Source organism: Heterocephalus glaber, unplaced genomic scaffold (assembly GCF_053883595.1).
Source record: "Heterocephalus glaber isolate CG9 unplaced genomic scaffold, H.glaber_assembly_v1.0 deba00000122, whole genome shotgun sequence".
NCBI lineage: Eukaryota > Metazoa > Chordata > Mammalia > Rodentia > Bathyergidae > Heterocephalus > Heterocephalus glaber.
The window spans coordinates 79534786-79552907 of record NW_028258138.1 but is presented as its reverse complement, the minus strand read 5'-3'; the positions used below and the strand labels follow the sequence as shown (position 1 = coordinate 79552907).

Genomic DNA, 18122 nt, shown 5'->3' with positions numbered 1-18122 from the left:
TCCTTCCCTCTTCCTGGGTTAGTGACAGCGTCGCGCTCTTCCCTGCGGGTCTGGGCGCGTGGGTTGAACTTTGTAGAGTTGATAGTGTGTGTTTTGTGGGGAGCGAGTAGACTGGTCTTAGTGTTTCCTTCTGGTTAGTCTGTCCTCAGTCTCTCTGCCCTCCCTGCCCACGACTTCAGAGACTGCAAACTGCCCCTTCCAAACAGGTCCCCTAGGATTCTGAGTCTGGCCTATAGGATTCCCACAAACTTCAGGCCTCAGTGTTCCTAGCACCCAGGTCCCTGCTTCCTCAGGAGGCCTTTGAGGGCTCCCCACAAGCACAGTGAGAACACTGGACTTCCAACAGAACCTTGGGGTTAAGTCACAATGCTTCAGTTTCCTCTGTCACCACTGGGGTAAGAACCTGAGCCTGACGTGACCACTGTGAAAATGTTACTGCTCGGGAAGTATAACGGGGCCACCCTGTGAAGGGGTTTTGGAGAGGAAGCCATGGGAATAGGGTATTAGCAGAACTAAGGGCAAGGCCTGGGACAGCAACTTAGCCTTCCGTCCCGCCCTAGCTTCTGAGATCCCCACCACCACCAATGGAGAAATACTGCAAGGTCTGAGAGAGTGGCACTTGGGGGCGGGGTGCTCTTGGCTTCTTGTTGTTCAAGGGACAGTCCCTGGCCTTGGATCTGTAGCTTCACCTTTGAGCCTCTGGCTGATAAGGCCAAGTCACTTCTTTCTGAGCTTTACTTTCCTCCAGTGGAAAATGGGGACAAGGGCATATTAGATATAAATATAGTGTATTAGGCATGGTTGTCATTGAGGAAATTTCCTAGTGTAAATGTTGAAGAAACTTGAGGATTTGGGGGTAGCAATGAACTGAATCTTACTCATTCAGATATTTGTGGGTGGGGCTGAAAGGCATAGTGACAGAGAGGTTGAGTGCCAACCCTGGCCCCAATACTGCATGTGCCTACTTGTGTGGACACACGCTTCACCTCTCTCAGCTGCTACCTCCTCTGTTAAGTGGGATGCAGAGTACAGATTGTGTATCTCTTACCTGAAATGCTTGTAACCAGAACTGTTTCAGATTTCAGTTTTTTTAAAATTTTGGAATATTTGCATATCCATGATGAGATATCTTGGGGGATGGGACCCAACTTTGAACACAAAATTCATTTATGTTTTATTTCTTATACATATAACCTGAAGGTCATTTGTACAATATTTTTAATAATTTTGTGCATGAAACAAACTTTTGCAGGATGGAATTTTCCACTTGTGGCATCCTATCAGCACTCAAAACTTTCAGATTTTTGGAATCCTCTGGAAGCTGATTTGGGATCAAATGAACCTTGAATGTGAAACTGTTTGGAAGTTGGATGGGCCAATATGTTTGACCTGGAAATCAGTTCAACTCGAAAAGAGCTGGGATTGTGTGTGCATAACTCACAATATCTGAACCATCATTGAGCATTATTTCTTCTCCTGGGCATATTCTTTTTCTTTGCAGATTGACTCCTAGAGTGCCAAGCTCCTCTTTGCCTCCTGGGATATCATCTATATCCTGTGTCTGTATTTCCCATCTGGGTAACCCTAGACCTCACATCAGGCCATTCTGAGCTTTCCTCAGTTGTGCCCTCTGTCTCCCAGGCTCTTTGTCCCTGAATGTCCTTCTTTCCTCCCTGAGGTACTGATGCCCAGATCTTCCTTTCTGAGATGTGAAGCTATTCCCAAAGGGTTAATGACTCATGGTACGTTAAGCTCAGATGGTGGGCACTCAAAAGGTGACCTGGTGGAAGGGGAACAAAGTGACTTTCCCAACCAGGGACTGAATTTCCCCAAGTTCACATCCATGGGAGGTGGGGGCCCAGCTATCCTTTGGAAAAAGGCTTTTTGATGGGTACCATGTCTGCATTTCCATGTGTGCATTTATTGTTATTGCTTAGTATAGTGTTAAAAAGGCAGACAAATCCCATTAATTACAAAGAGCACAAGCCAGAGATACAGAGAAATAGAGTGTACAATAAGAGCATAGTCACTTTCCAGCCCCCATTGTCCCAGAGCCCCCAGAGCCTGGACAGCTTGTGGAAGCTGGAGGCGGCACCATTCCCTTGATAACTCTGATATAAAAGATGTGCACGCAAGAGTTAGCAAAGTGTGGCGACCCTCAAGAGGAAAAGCCTGGGACAGAGAGCACCACAGACATTACAAAACAGATGGGGAGGATAAGAAGGTAGCCCAGAGCAGCTTCTGATCTCTTGTAGAAGAGAGGGTAAGAGGAGCTTACCTCTTCTAGACCTCAGGGTCTAGAATCCTCCTCTCACCCTTGGTGGGTTGGATCTCTACATTAAAATCAGGAGGGCTTGATTTTGAATTTGGAAAAGACCTGTGGACTTCCTGTCATCTGATTGTGGCCTTGGCTGCAAGTCTTCAAGCAGCACTCCTTGCCAGATCCTCCAAGGGTGGGATCTCAGATGTGACGGCAGGAGAGATTTGGGTGGAAGAGTTGTCAGAGTGATACCACATTGGGAGCCTCCTGCAGGCAGAGCAGGGAGAGAGGGAAGTGGTAGTACTGAGAACATCCTGGCAAGAAATTTCTGAAGTTGCTGAAGCTCCGAATTCAAGAACAAGATCCTCCCCCCCATCACAACAACAAAATGACCAAAACAAGTTCAGGAAAGGGAGACAGCAGTACATATCTGTATAGAAGACAGACACTGGGCTCCATGTTTTGTCTTAGTTAGGGCTATAGCTCTGGGTCTAGGAGAGTCCCCTTTTCTCCTCTGGACCAGGGCCAGATGGAGAGCCCATCCTCAGCACAACCAAGATAGTGATTTTGGTTCCCAGCCTACGGTTGGTGGGGGCTCAGAGGCCTTTCCTGACATCTGGGCTGAGGGGACAGGTGAAGTGATGGCAGGAACACCAGGCTTCCTTTGATTCAGAGTCTTTTTGTTCTTCCTGACAGGACACACTGTACTTAGTGGCCCTGAGTGGACAATAATTACAATGTGAGGAGAAGATGCACATACAGTGACAGTGCTGGAGGGCCGGGGATAGAGGACCTGGCAAGCTTTTAACATTTCCCTGGAAGAATAAATGTGACAGAATAACCAGGAATTTTGTAAAAGAAGAGTGAAGGGACTCATCGCACCACATAATAAAATATTCTAAAATGACAGTAATTAAAACTGTGTGGTTGGTGCCAGAGTAGACACCCAGATAAGGAAACAGAAGAAAAGTTCAAAAGCCCAAATCTATGTACAATGTTAGCAGGTGGTAAAGGTAGCATTTTAACAGGATTGGAGAAAGAACGGTTCTTTGTTAAGGAAGGACTAGGATAAGACAGGTTTAGAGTCCAGGCTCTGAAGCAGCCATGTTCAATGGTCCAGTCTCAGTGCAGAGTGCCCTCCCTCGTCAGTTCTGTGCTGTGGCTGGGACAAGGGCTTAGGGGAGCCATGGAGGGTGCTCCTGAGAGGGAAAGCTATCTGAAGTGTGGAGAGGCCCGCCTTGCCCTCCTCCAGAGGTAGGTGACCCTGTAGTGCCTGGAGTCACTGGGTGGGTTCCCTGCTTGTCTCTCATCTGCAAAGGGTGGAATACAAGTTGCTGAGTTTAGATCTCAGAGCTGCGGTGGCAACCTGACTCTGTAGCCCTGGTGCAGAGGCAGGAAAGAAGCCCCAAGGGGACTGTGGTCCTCCAGTAAAGAGGATACACAACAGAGGATACAGTCACTATGTTCTGTCCAGTGATGTTGTCTTTTTTTTTTTATAAAACCACAGACATCTCAGAGCCACACTGCAGGAGTCAGAAGAGTCAGCAATTGAAAGCATAACCATTGCATAGTAGTAAATGAACAGAGATGGTGAGTTCTTTATTTACAATTATTGTCTAGATAAAAAAATTCATAAAAACAGATGAGTGATCATAAATTATTGACCCCCTAATGGGGTGAATTGCCAAACGTACCCCATGCTGCTAGATATAGGACGCAGAGTGCAAGCTTTGTGTACTATATGAATTTTGACAAACCATCCATTTCCTGTGTGTGTGCGTGTGTGGATGTGTGTGAACATGGGAGAGTGAGGGGCACATGGGTGATCATCACTCCTGACAAGAACAGACTGACACACATGTTGGGCATTCTTGGTAGCTTCCACAGCTCCTTGCCCCCCAAGCGAGGTCCACTTGGAGAATCCTCCCATTGGCCTTGGGTTCTGCCCCCAAAGCACAAGGGAGCCTGGTGTGCTAGCTTGACGGTCTGGACATCATGGAATATGTGCCCATGGATACATGGGCAAACAGAGAAAGGGAAGGCGGATAAACAAGAAAGAAAACTCAAAAAAACCACCTTGTTGCAAGGTTTCTCAGCTGCATGTCCTTCCTCCCAGGAGTGTGGCAGGCAGGCTTTGGTGGTGTTTGTACCAGAGTACAATAAGCACATCTGAGGCCTGGTCGCCCGTGGCTGGGGATGCAGTGTCCTCTGCTGGATACATTCAGAGAGATTTCTTCACGACATTCAGGTGGTGCTCTTTCACACAGAAGGTCCTCCTTACAGAGAGGTTTTTCCAGGTGGGATGGGCTGACTTCGAACCCCAAACCCCACAGGTTTTTCCATAGCTGTTAAACATGGGCCCTCCCAGCTGACTATGGCTCTGTTCCCAAGTGGCTCTCATCTTGTTAGTGGAAGAGTTCTCTGGGCCTGGAGGAGGGCAAAGGCAGGGCTGACACTGAGCGATCGTGGCAAGGGTCAGCGTGAGGAATGGATTTTGCAAGCCAGGCAAAAGTGTTTGGTTTTCCTTGAAGCATGGGACATCATTGATCATGGTATTCAAAATGTCTTTTGCACTGTACAAGTTTATGGAAAAAAGATCATATGCTGAAAAGTCTCAAAGCAAACTTTGTATTAAATACAAAAGTTCTTTTATGAAAAAAGCTGAGACCCACAAAGTGCTTAGCAGTTAAGAGGCTGACAGACAATTAAATAAGCTCTTATTAAGTAGGATTACTAGTGCTGTTATTGTCTTGGGGTAAATAGCCACCTTTCTCACCTGTGACACGGGAGGGTTTCAGAATGGCTTTCTGTCTGGGGAAGCAAGACTTGGTGTTAGAAGGCTACAGTATAGATTGTGACTACAGGAAGACAATTTGGTTTAAAAATCACACTGAATACATCTCAATATACACATCATAAGGTTCATTTGGATCTAAATATTGCAGAGAAAAAGGCTATTCTTCAAAAATAAGATAAAAGCAGCAAGCCATACTAATCCTCATCCAATATGCCAACAACTCATATGCTGCCCTTTATAAAGAAGTAAACCTCTAAATTACAAACAAAAAAAAATCAACACAATACCACATATAATATTTTATCACTACCTCACCCTCTCTACAGACAGTGCCAAACACTACCTATTTTGGAAATGCTCTTGGTAAACTCAAGTGAGTTTCATTGAGAGAAAAGCCTTTGACCAGTGCTGTGCAGATTCCGACATCCTTGGGCTGGGATGTCTACTTGACTTACAAACCCAGGAAGCTTCTCTCCTCTTCTCCCTTCATCTACGGAGCATGTTAGTGAACCCTTTGGGATGGATCCTCAGTAGCGTCTAGCTTCTGCCGGAGCCTTCCATAGTGGTAACATTATTGAAACAGAAATGGCAGGCAAAAATAAGAGCATGGCTATTGTAAAACATCAAGGATGCAACCCAGAGAAGTGTCTGTGGGGCTGAGCTGTTTTCATAGCATCTCAGCCACCAGTGTTCTTAAACCATACAAATAGCCAAAGACGTTATCTACAGGTTTGTAAACAAATTACATTCTTCTTTTTAGGACATAAATAAGTTAAAATAGAGCAATTTAAGCAGAAACAAGGCAACATGCCGGCAAAGAAACTTTATATATCCATGTATATATATTTTATATATATATATATATATATATATCTACCTATCTATATGGACGTATACAGTCCTGGAAAAGTATACGTTGATATAGATACAAAGAAATGGATATAACCTTGTGAGTGTCTATGAGTTCTTCAGTTCCATTGGTGCAAATCTATTAGGTGAATTAAGCTCTGCAATTTCAAAAAGTTAAATTAATCTATACAACTGAGACCATGCTGTGCAAGCATTTCAAAAACTCAGACCAGTGGATTGGATAAATAGTCTCAGAAAAGAGTCTGTTTGAAGTTCCCGCCTAAGAAAACAAATGGAAAAAAACCCTCCCCAGCCCCCCAAACACCAAACAAGGGGAGGATTGAAAGTGTCCAGTACATTCATGCGGGGGACTTGGTGGCTGGGCAGGACAGCGCTGGTCCTCGTCCAGGCAGGAGCCAGGAAGGGCTTGTTTTTGGAAACTTCTCACTTGCTCCCTATGCTCCCAGGGGAAGTCTGCCCCCTGCCTCAAAGTGAAAAAAAGAGTTCAAACAGCATTGCAGCCAGGGAAAGGGTCTGTGGGTAGAAACACCAGGTTTTCTCTCCATTGTTTGGTTTCCTTGTTGCTCCTGCTGCATGGGTGAGTGGGGGACTGGAGGGGTGCCTAGGAGGCAGGTGGGAGTGGGTTCGTGAGGGCTGCCAGCGGGCAGGTGACAGATCCTCAGCTAAAGCGACGTCTCCAGGCTGTGGATGGGGCTCCCTGGACTTGAAGAGGTAGCTGATTTGCTCGTGTCGGTTGTCAGGTTGATCCCGCTATCAATGGCGCTGTTGTTCTTATTGAGCGATGATGGCGGGCTCGAGTTCTGCTTGAGTGCGGCATCTTCTTCCAGGTCCGTGTCATCGATGAGGGGGATATGGGGCTGCGAATCTTCGATCCGGAATTCAGGATGAGCCATGAAATTATGGATGGAGGTTCGAGACTCAGGCTTTTCTAACCCTTCATAGAGAGAGCTACGGAAGGCCTTCACGACGCGGATCTGCAAGGGAAGCACAGGGTCAGGAGAACTGTGCTGGGTTGGGCTGGGTTGGGCTGGGCTGGGGAGCTGGCGGGTGAGGAAGGAGAGGAGGAGTGGGCTGCTGGAATCCACAGTATCGACAGGGGGAAGAATGGCAAGGGCTCAGGTTATGTGCATCCATGAGTTGGTTTTATTAAATGGTTTTGGTTTGGTCAGAACTACAGTATGAGGAGAGGAGGGGTCATTGAGCACCATCAGAGATGCTGGGGCCCTGCAGTGAGGGGAAGCAGAGTCCACTCTAGTGGGCCCCTCGACCTAGTGAGAGGCCAAGCCTTGGTAACCTCACAGCAGAGGTCCATGCAGAAAGGAGTGGGACCAGGGAGAGAGTAGGAGAGAGGAGAGGCTATTTTTAAAAAATTAATGCTAGGGCCGGGGATTTAGCTCAGTGGTTCCACCGCCTGCCTCTCAAGCACAAGGTCCCGAGTTCAATCCCCAGTACCAAAAAAAAAAAAAATTAATGCTAAAAAAATCACACACACACAGTTAAGAAACCAAACTACATGGAACAGGTTATGTGTCACACAGAAAGGAACAAGAAGGAGAGATGGGGTGAGATAGAGTGAGAGAAGACACACAGAGGCCAAACAGAGAACAGGACACCAAACCAAGGCAGCGAAGCAGCCAAAGCCAACTCAGGGCTTTCTGAGGTGCAGAGCGGAGGCAGCCAGCAAGCACAGAAGAGCCAGCGGACTGGTGAGGTTTGGGGCAGGGAGCATGCCACGTCCGAGCCAGGAACCACACGGCACTCATGGACGGACACACGCCACACTTGGAAGCCTGGACAATGGGAGAGGAAGTCGTTTGTACCCAGCGTTTCTTTCCTTCATGCACATGGGAGGTAAACACTCGAGTATAGACTCCAACCCCTGGCCAGTCATTGCAGCTTGCTTTGGGGTCCCTTGTTTTCTGGGGGGGTATTTTATTTATTTCTTCATTTGTGCTTTGAAAACACAAAACCAAAAAAGTGAGGCCAGAATCATATGGCCAGACCCAGCCCCCTGGGACAGGGGGGTTCTGGGAGGGGGATGGGGTGAGTGTGAAAGTGAGCTACAAGATATCGAGGCGTTCCCTCTTCAGCTGTGAACCGGGGGTCCAGGCCTTAGTCTCCTCTTCCACAGAATGGAAGGAGGTTGGCCCTGAGTCTTCAAGGCTAGTGGACATGGCTAGTACTGAGCATGGAAGCAGGAAGACCCAGGCTCAGTCTTGGCCCTGCCACTTCTTGTGCCTTGGCTATGGGCAAGCCGCATCACCTCTCTGTTGGGCTCTGTCCTGCCTCACAGGGTGTGGAGTGACAGGACCCTCACTTGGAAGAGAGGTGTCACTTCTCTGGACCCCGGGAAGGGGGCCTGTCATCTTAATGGGCTGATGGGATTGGGACAAAAAGATATCTCCTGCTCTCTTTCTAGGCCCAACTCAGACTGTAGCAAGAAGTGGGGAAAACAGCCCAGATGCCCCTAGCGGCGGAAGAGCCTCAGCTGGTGGGGTGTGGAGCCTCAGGATGCCGCCTTGCCTGCTAGGAGGCAGAGGCCTGCAGGAGATGCTCATGGGCAAGCCCTGAATCCCAGACTCAAGCTCTAACTAAATCCAGGGCAGCTCTCCTTGGCACTGGTGGGAGGCCCTCTTCCCTGGATGTGAACATCCTAGGTAACTGTGGTGAGGGTTCTTGGTGTCAACGCTGAGGTCTATTTTTCTGTTGGGGGTGGGTGGGTGTTTTTAGCTCACCAAATGCTCCTTTGCCCTCTAGGTCAGTGTATACGGAGAAAGTTTAACTTAACATTTCACAGTCTTCCTTCTTGATCTTGGGCAAGACTGGGCAGTTTGGCCTTTTTCCCCTCAAGTTTTCCTCCTTTACTGTCAGCCATCACTTGTTAGTGCTGACGTTTGCTCGTCTTCCAAAAAGCATCTCTTTTCCTTCTCCTGCTTACTCCAGCTGTGGGTTGGGAATCAGAAAACCTCACTTGCTGGAATTATGCATTAAATAAAAGGCATCAGGTTCCAAGGAGGTGCCAGCCAGCCGCTACCTCAGAGCTGGTGCCCGGTGAAGGCTGTGTGGGCTGCCCTGAGGTTCTAGCCTCTGAAGTCCTATTTGTGGCACCATAGAGTTTATTAATACTCTGATGTTCTGGTAAATGGGCCATGGTACCCTTAAGTGAGACCAAAACAAAAGAGGTGTTGTAGGCCTCAATTTCCTATCTATAAAATGGAGCAGTAAACATCACTGCTGCCATCAGCCCAGTGCTGAGTGTGTCCGAGGTTGGCTGCAGTAAGATGCTGGCTGGGATACCTCACATATATGTGTGGGGAAGGGAACAGTGGCAGGTCCCTGTCATGTGACTCACAATGTTGGGGGACAACACACAATGAGATGAGGCCCCTCTGCCCGCCCCCTGGGATGGAGACAACAGAAAGAATGAACTGCTCTGGACAAGACTGTGGGGACGAGACTGTTTGGGACACCCCACCATGGCCATCTCAAGTCTCCACTTCGCTTCTCTCTTCAGCTGAAATGGAAAAATATGGGAAGAAAAAAATGCTCTTCCATTTCTCCTCCTTGCCTACCTCAAAGACGGGACTTGGGGTATGGGCCATGTCAGGGTACAAGGGCAGGGGAAAGAGAGGGGACCCAGGAGGGGTTTCAGGGGTTCAGTTGCATTGGCACAAGGGGCAGGGGCCCTTGCCCATGGCTGAGGCTCTGAGGGATGTACAGGCCCCGCTCTGAGATAGGCTCCACATACTCGAATGTTTACCCGGCTTCAAGGAAGCCAAGAGTCTGGGATTGATTCACATTCATTTCAGGCTCAAGGTTAAAGACTCACAACCTCTTTTAAATTCACTCTCTCTTGCTGAACTCTGTGTCCAGGGTTCTCTAGCCCTCTAGGGAAACAAACACAGGGAATATTCAGACAGCGGAGAGGTCTGGGCCCACCTCCCAGAAGCAAGCCATTTTCTCACCAACCCAAGGTCATGCTAAATTAGTCACCAAAACACTAATGAGAGATCCAATTTTCTTTCCTGTTCACTGTTTTCATTTCTCCTCCCAACAACATAAACTCCATGCTCCAGCAGTTCTAAGAACCAGGAGTCTGGAGGGAAGTCAAGGCGGGGGTATCCTATCTGTCAGTAGAGGTGTGGTGTCCAGAATGTGGCCTGGCCCTGGCTCAGGGGTCTGCATTTGACTTAGTAGGTATTGAGACAGGCTTGCTTGAAACAGGCTAGAAACTTGTGGGAGATAAGAAATGTAGGGGGTCTTGGCCTTGGAAGAGAGAGCTGATCACCAGTGATAAATGCCAGATGGGTTGGGGGATGCCAACAGGGTAACACCTTCCTGGCCTCCTGAGTCCTGGAGTATGGCTCCTATGAAGCCATAGGCATGGGCACTGGCTCCCAAGTGGAAATTCAACTCTGTGGCTCTCCGTCTGTGGACCTGTCTGGGTAGCAGTGTGGAGGGAGAGAAAAGCAAGGGATTTTGAAGGCAGATTTCTGACAGCTCCCTTGCTGTGTGATCTTGGCCAAGTCTGTCTTTCTGTGTTAATGGACACACTGGTAGATCTTTCCCTCCTTCGGAACTGTTGAGTGGGGACCTAGTAAAGAATCTTGAGGCTGGCCACTGAATTTCTGGGAGAGAACAGACTCCTTTGTGACTAAGTAGGTAGGGAGCAGCCCGAGCATGCAGCAGATTCCCTCCCAAGCATGCCAGTATCTCCCTGGCTGGATGCCATGCTCCTGATGGGCACTTGTCTTCCAGGGGCCTGCACTTCCCAGTGGCACTGTGTGGGGATGCCAGTGTGCTTGGGGACTGTGCTCACCCCAGTGTCATGACTTAGAAGTCATTCTCCACACACACTGTCCTGGGATAGGCCTCTGTGGGTAACTCTTGGGAATCTAGGGTACAGTGTTTTGTCTCATCCTGAGAAACACAGACAGCAGGTATTTCTGCCTCACTAACATGTGGTTGGCTTCCTGTGCTGGAGAATCCCCAGGAGGAAGATGTTGCTCAGAGGGAGCCAGCTCACCTCTCGTCCTACCTGTCTGGGCCTTGCCCTTGCTTCCTGGCCAACTGCTTCACACCCCCCTATGGTGAGAAAGCATTGGCTTCTGAAGGGACCTTGCCCAGTACCTACAGTGTCCTCAGTTCTGGGAGAGCCGAGGAAATATGATAGAAACAGAACAGAGGTCAAAGGGATATTTACTGAGTGTTTACATTGTGACTGCCATGACCACAGCATTGAGATCCCCTCTAGAAGCCAGTGCCCTTGGGCAGGTGGATGGTCAGGCTCTTTTTAAGAACCCATGGCCAAGAAAGGATCTGGAAGGGACCTAGAATTCTGAATTCTAAAGCAGAGGGTGAGAATGGGCAATATCTAGGAGAGCTGCAGGGCGGGTCTCTGTGAAGGAGCTGTGTGTGAACAATCCCATTGGATCATCTGAGAGACTCGGGGTCACAGACAAGGTCAGTTATGGTCTAGCCTCTGCTTGGGCTTCTTTGCAAGGCTGTTCCAAAGCTAGGATATAGGTCACATGGGCTAAAGGGGACCTAGCTCGGAATATCAGCTCAGAGACAGGAAGTGTAGGATGGGCATAAATGGGCATTTCTCTGAAGGCAAAGTGTCATCTCAGGACTGGCCTCTTCAAATGGTTTACAAGTGACAGAAGAAAAGGTGAAGATAAAGTTGTGAGGTGGGAAAGACCAGCTCTTTCTTCTAGCCTATGAGAGCTAGAATGAGGGTAAACTGCAGGAAGCTCTCCCAGGGCTACATGGGTGCCCTGGAAGATCATATGAGGTCTTTCATGGCCAGTACCAAGTGCTGTTCTTCAAGAATGAGGCCAAAGAATGGAAAAAGAACTGAACTCACACCCAGAAGCCAGTCTTCTGGTAGGCAAAGCTAGCTAGGGGGACTTAGGAATCACCAATTTAGGAATCTGTCTCCAGGCCAGAACATTTGGTGATGGCACTTCAGGACAGGTGGTGGTATGGGGCAAGGCCAGAGCCAAGCTGACCCAGGGACAGGATGGAGGAAAAGGTCAGAGAGGGTAGAGCCACCTAATAAGGCAAGGGACCTCTGCTCTGAAGGGAGAGAAGGATGGGACCAAATGCTTTTGCCCTGAGACAACCTGGCAGTGATCTCCTAGTGACAGTGCTTCATGGAAAAGTGAACTCAGACACCATTTGCTCAAATATATCTCCCTGTCATCTTGGCTCAGCTGGCCACCCCATCGCTGATTCTATGCTAATGAATGAAGACATTTATGTGTCCCTCCTGTATACTGGGCAGGACAACATCCACAGAAAGAAGGTGACAGCCATGAGCATAGCCCATCAGCAGGCTCTGAGGCCTATGCTTCCTGTCAGAGGCCACAGGGAGGAGCCCATTCTGCACACAGGTCATGGTCAGTGGCAGGAGATGTGTTTGGTAGCTGTTTCTGGATGGAGGTGGAGACATTTTTTAAAGTATCGAGGCCTGGAGACGGTTTCTCATCAAGGTGCTGAAGACTGGCAGGGATAACAAACACATCACATCTACTTTGTTGTTGCTGTTTTGAGACAGGGTCTCACTGTGTAGTTCAGGCTGGCTTTGAACTCTCTATGTAGCCCAGGGTAGCCTCAAACTCACATCAATCCTCCTCTCTCAGTCTCCTGAGTGCTGGGATTACAGATGTGCACTTGTTTATACTTGAGAAAATCAGAACTGGGGGCCCCTTTGACAGAGACAAAACAGGAGGTGGGTGGGAAACAGAGACCGATTTTCTCCAGGGCCTGAAACCATGGGGAGGTCCAGGAAAGGTCTAGACAAATCCAGGGACGCCTGGGTCAAGTGGTAGTGTGAGAAGATGAGCTTGGCAGGAGGGAGATCAAGGGGAGGTGTTCGAGCTGTTCCTAAGTTAAAGGAGGGCAGAACGCTGAAGGTAGACCAGATCACTTCAAGGTGGGGGGCTTGACACCCTATTTTCCACCCGAGGTCAGTTGAGTGGGTCAGGAGCCTTTTCTCTTCCAGAAAAGCCTTTTCTCTTCCACTGTGCTCTGTCCTCTGCTGGAGAAGTGGTGTTTGTAAGGCAGCTAATGTGGAAGGAAAAGGTAGCACAGAGCGGGAGAGATTCTGAACTGCTTCGGCAGCACCTCTGGGCTGTGGTCCCCTTGGTGGTCTGGGATCTCACTGATTGTGACCTCTGACCTCAGGAACCTCTTGGCTTGTCTCTCCCCCTTGGCCATGACCTCATTGCTAATGGGTGCTTCCTGACCAGCTGAGAAACCCTGGATGATGTGACCCCTCTCTTGGTTGGGCCCTGCTGTTCCTGTGACCCCTGAGGGCTTTTACCCCTTGACTGCAGTAACTCTGTGCATGACCTTGGGTGACTGTGACCTTCTGGCCAACTCTGGCCCCTACCCTTGGATCTAGGCTTTTCCTGACAGAGTATGAGCAATGGGACTCTGTGCATCCCTCAGTGTCTCTGCCCCTTTGGGCTTTGGGACCCAGTAGTGGATTGGGACCATTTTATCACTGAAACCCAGGTCCTCCTGACCAATGGTGATGCTTAGACCCAGACCCTTTGGCCACTTGTGGCCCTAATGACATTCAACTGGCTGATTGTATCGCTGACCCAGCTGACCCTGGCCTGTGGAGTGACTGCCACCCTGTGACTGGTCCCTGACTTCCTGCCCACCTGGGACCCTCCCCAGGGGCTTTGGCCCTTCAGCCCCCTGCGCCTGACAGTGACCAGCTGCCCCCCATGTCCTCTGGTACCCAGCCCCTGCCCGCTAGCCTGCCCAGGAGCTGGCATTGGTGGCACCAGCAGAGCGGTAAGGAGTCACACTCACGCCCAGCTGCAGCAGGAGGAAGGCTGGTCGGAGAGGAAAGAGCATTGGACAACGACACGCGACTAGGGCTAGAGAGATTGGCTACATCCTGGCTCTGGCTGGTGACCGAGGACTGTCTCCGCAGGGCGCCCTGAAAGGAGGCCCCACTCTTGAAAGTATTGACTACTTCAATCTGCAACGGAGGAGAGAACGAGACAAGTTGCAAGAAGAACGGACACAACAGCTACATGACTGACAGGCACCACGTCACGAGAACAGCCGCAGCCACGGCAACAATGACAATGTCACTTAAATCAAAATGAAAAAAATACCAGACACATGCCAAGGCTCTGAAAGATGTCTGCCCTCTGTAGGCCCCACGCTCCTGGGGAGGACACAGGGCTCTGGCCTCTCCCTCACACTAGTAGCTCAGGGCCAGCAGGCTGGGCTGAGGCAAGGGTAGGTGGCCTGGAGGGAAGACAGTAGGTGCTCAGCCTTTCTCAAGGTCGGGCACGGAACCCAGTGGTATGGTGGGGGCCCCTGGGTGGGAAGACCTTGGCCCAGACTCCAACTAGATAGCCTTGGGCAGGTCCCCTCTCTGAGTCCCCTTCTCTGTCATCTACCCAGCAGTATTATCTGTAAGTGACAGAGTGCCAGGCTGCATCAGTGCTCAGTAGGGTCATGCCCATTCAGGAAACTGTAGTCCTTGCTGCCTCCTGAGAGCTGGAGGACTGCAAGGGAATTGAGGGCACCAGGACTGTGGGCACTGAGAGCTACCCAGCCCTCACAGGAAGTACGGGCTGCCAGGTCCTGGTCAGGGAGGAGAGCCCAGGCCTGTTTCTGTGTTTGACTGCCCCCTGTCCTGCCTTGGCCATGCCAGTTTGGCAGGATGGGTCATCTCAGGGCCTTAGTGACTTCCGGAACTGGGGAGTCACATCCACCTCTCAGGTAGAGTCAAGTGAGATGAGATTTGGGATGGGGTGCTGTGGGGTATGAGGCAGCCCAGGGGAGCTGCTTGCTACACCAATGGAAATAAGGTTACTAGTTTGCAACTCTTTCCCAGAGTGCTATGGGGGACCTGAGGCCAAGTTCCCAGCTCCAGCCCCCCACCTTTGGCAGGGTCCTCTCTCTTGGTTCCCAGGTTCCCTTCTGATGCTGACTTCGTGGGGCTCTGACAGCATTCCTGGGCTGTGACACCTGCCCAGGTTGTGTGAGAGTGCAGGTTGTGTGTGTGTCATAGGCTCCATGGCAGCCACATGTTCTCTGCTCGGGGAGAAACCTGCTTGTGGCTGGCATGCATTCTACATGTGTGCCCCCAGTGTGTGGCCAGCGTGCACACATGCAAGGAGATACCAGCCTTGCTCTCCTTAGTCCACTAAACTCCCCAGGGGAGTCTGGAGCCTCTTGTGAGAGCAAAGGATGTATGCGATTAAAGGTGTCCATATCTCATGGAGGGGGACCCCCAGCTGAGAGCCTGGGGTGACCCTGGCTTGCCATGTCCATCCAGCCCTGGCCTGTCCCTCCTGCAGGCTGCCCTAGCTGCCACAGTCCCCTCACTCAAGGGACCCCCCCCCCCCCAGCTGAGAAGGCACAATGGCGTTTTCCTCAGGAGGCTTCTCTGCTCCTCCAGCAGGCATGGGGCTGGTGTGAGGGACATGGATATGCACATGGTGAAAGTGTAAGGACCAATCTGGGGCCCTGTAGTGGTCTTTGCCAGGAGTCACCCAAGTCCTTGTGCCCCTTGGTGGCCTGCCTGAGGTCTGTAGGCTTACACATGCCTCCACTCCTGGCCACCTTGCCAGGCTGGGCCCAGCCCTGGGAGCTTCCTGTACCTGTGTCTGGATGCGGTTCAGGCCCCGGAACCACAGGATCTGGCCACGGCGCAGCTCCCGCTCTGCGTGGTCTATCTCCTCCACATCCTCATTGAGCTCCTCCTCGGGGATCTCCTCCTTCTGTGTGAGTCGGCCCGCCTCCTTCAGAAACTTGAGCCTGCTTGTTGGGATGGTGGCGATGACCTGCAGGGGCCCGGCATGCCTGGGTCAGGCCACCAGCTGTCCTCCTGGTTGGCTTCTTTCCTTCCTCTCCTTCCTTCTTCCCTCACCACTCACCCAGTCACAGGTCAGCTCACTCCTCAACTCAAGCACTTACAGGCTCTTACCAACTTGCCTTTTTTTTCTGTACTGGGAACTGAATCCAGGACCTATGCACAGAGTTGCATTCCTAGCCTAGCCTTTTTATTGACTTTTTGAAATTTTGAGACTGGATTTTGCTAAGTTGCTCAGGCTGGGCTCAAACTTGCAATTTTCCTGTCTCAGCCTCCCAGAGTGCTAGGATTACAGGTGTGTGCCACCCCGCCTGACAATTAATTTGCTTCTTAATTCACTTTTTTTTTTTACTGGCAATCAAATTTAGGACCTTGCACTTGCAAGGCAGGCAAGGTGCCACTGAGCTAAATCCCCAGCCCTTAATTCACTCATTTATCCAGAGTCAGGGGAATGGAATCGAACACCTGGGCCTTTGAGAGTTGCACAGATATGACTTTAAATACCCTAGGCCATACTCATTGTGTAACTTTGGCAAATCATTTGGCCTCTCTGTACTTTGGCTTTTTCTTCTGTAAAGGTGGGTGGAAGCACTGGGAGTTGTGAAGATAAAGCCACATGGTGTGTCCAAGTTGCCACAGCCTGTCCTGTGGCTGGTCCTCAAGTCCCCTTCAGAGGCCCCAAAATATGGGAAAGAAATACGGGGTAGTCCATCTTGGAAGGGAAAGGCAATGTGGGAAGGGGAAATGCCTTCATTCTTATCCTTCCCAACGGGGCTTGTCCATGGGGCTGAGGTCCGAGAGGCACATCTACGAGGGAAACTGGATGTGGTGGATGTCACAGGACAGATGGGCTGGACCAAACAGCCTTTGGGGGCCCTAGGATTTAGGGTCTGCTTTGCATGCTGGCATCAGCCTGAGTCTCATGAGTCTGCTTTTCAGACTCTGAAAGCTCTCTCAAGGTGAAGGCCCCAGGATCCTGGGCTCTGGAGGTTTCCAGAGAAGGGGGTTGCTAAGTCACATGAGTTATCAACAGTCCAAAGAAGATCCTTTTGGATGAAACACAACCTTCCTCTTCATCCAATTAATTTTGCCACTGCAGCTTCTTACTATAGCCTGGAGATAGCCTGAGGTTGAGAACAGCATCTCAGGTCCCTGTGGCTCCACCACCTGGATGTCTGAACACCTTGGGGACAGAGCCCCTTTGGATCAAGGATTGGCTCTAGACACTGCTCCCAAGCACTGTGTCCTGGTCAGGAGTCAGAGCTAGGATGACAGTGTGTGTGTTGATGTCTGTGTGTACACACACAGACACATGCACACATGTAGCAGACCTGGGAAGGGATCTGGTGGGATATGTTCTGGGGTTACAGCTAGAGGGGCCACTAGAGAGCATCTTGGATGGCCATAGATCCCACACTGCAGCATGGCAGACTGTTCCTCTTGGACTCCGTGTCCTCTGAAGGTCATCACAGGGCATCAGCACAGGACACCACCAGCTCGCCTCCCTTTCTAACAAGCTAGCTTCGGGCTCTGAGGCTTGGCCCGTGTTAGCATCTAGCGAGCATTTAATAACATCATGCTCCTTACTTTAATTATTTTGTTAGCTTCTATTTATAACAAGTGACTGATTTTCCAGTCATACTCGCAATATAATGTTGCCTTTTGAGATAAATTTAAGTGGATACAAAAAAGAAAAGAAGTAAATAACAGGAGCAATGAGTGATGTACAGATACAAAGGACAAATCTGAATGGTGGTGCTCAGAGTGACAAGTATATGGGACCCAGATGACCTTTGCTTGGACACCCAGAGATGAGAGGCCATGCCCCAGGGGGCAGTGGGTTGCTGGGCTCTTGGGACCCCTGGCCACTGCTCTTTCCCTTCCTGCACAGAAGTGCCCCCTGTACCCCTCCAGAGCTTACCTGGCCCCAGACCAGCTCTCCTAACCCGATGAATATGCACCACATCCACTGGTCCAGCTGCAGTGGGGAGCAGCTGAAAGGCTTCCCTCCAAACTGCACAATCACTATCTGGAGGTCATGGGCCGGAGAGAGAGACAGGAACAGGCCATCAGGGGCTGCCCTGTCATTGCTCAGCCCAGCCCTCCCCAGGTCAGGGAGTCCTGGCTACCTGAATGGCAAAGGTGCCCAGCACAATGGTGCAGAAGATAGGGTTCCTGAAGATGCCATCGAAGACATTGCGCTCTCCATGGATCTTGCGGGCGTTGATCTCGTTGAAGAGCTGCATCATGACGAAGGTGTTGAAGATGATGGTGTAGTGCTCGGAGGGCGGTGAGTGTAGCGGTGCATTCCTCCCGCTGTCAATCTGGAACATCTTCTCGCCTGC

General features: G+C 50.3%; 1 protein-coding gene and 1 long non-coding RNA gene across 24 annotated transcripts in view; one reads left to right on the top strand and one right to left on the bottom strand.

The window, feature by feature from the left end:
- Position 1: 1 nt before the first annotated feature.
- Positions 2 to 18119, top strand: LOC106009859 (uncharacterized). Of its 2 annotated transcripts, none has more exons than XR_015453458.1 (5): positions 2 to 602; positions 1253 to 6919; positions 7594 to 7778; positions 8347 to 8584; positions 13879 to 18119. It is a non-coding gene; the product is annotated as an uncharacterized LOC106009859 (long non-coding RNA). The 2 variants fall into 2 exon arrangements; XR_015453457.1 differs by having other exon boundaries at positions 7450 to 7778.
- Positions 3835 to 18122, bottom strand: part of Atp2b2 (ATPase plasma membrane Ca2+ transporting 2) — a 355181-nt gene continuing 340893 nt past the window's right edge. For 14 of the 22 annotated variants that reach the window (XM_087217055.1, XM_087217060.1, XM_087217052.1 and 11 more), the window contains 4 exons: positions 17907 to 18118; positions 17699 to 17806; positions 15566 to 15748; positions 3835 to 6901 (listed from right to left, as the gene is read on the bottom strand). In XM_087217055.1, coding sequence (XP_087073181.1) covers positions 6590 to 6901; positions 15566 to 15748; positions 17699 to 17806; positions 17907 to 18118 — 815 coding nt within the window. In that variant the 3' untranslated portion in view covers positions 3835 to 6589. Of the gene's footprint in view, positions 6902 to 9759; positions 9815 to 13754; positions 13927 to 15565; positions 15749 to 17698; positions 17807 to 17906; positions 18119 to 18122 lie in introns of all 22 variants that reach the window. The other 8 variants (XM_087217064.1, XM_087217107.1, XM_004835332.4 and 5 more) reach the window with 3 other exon arrangements.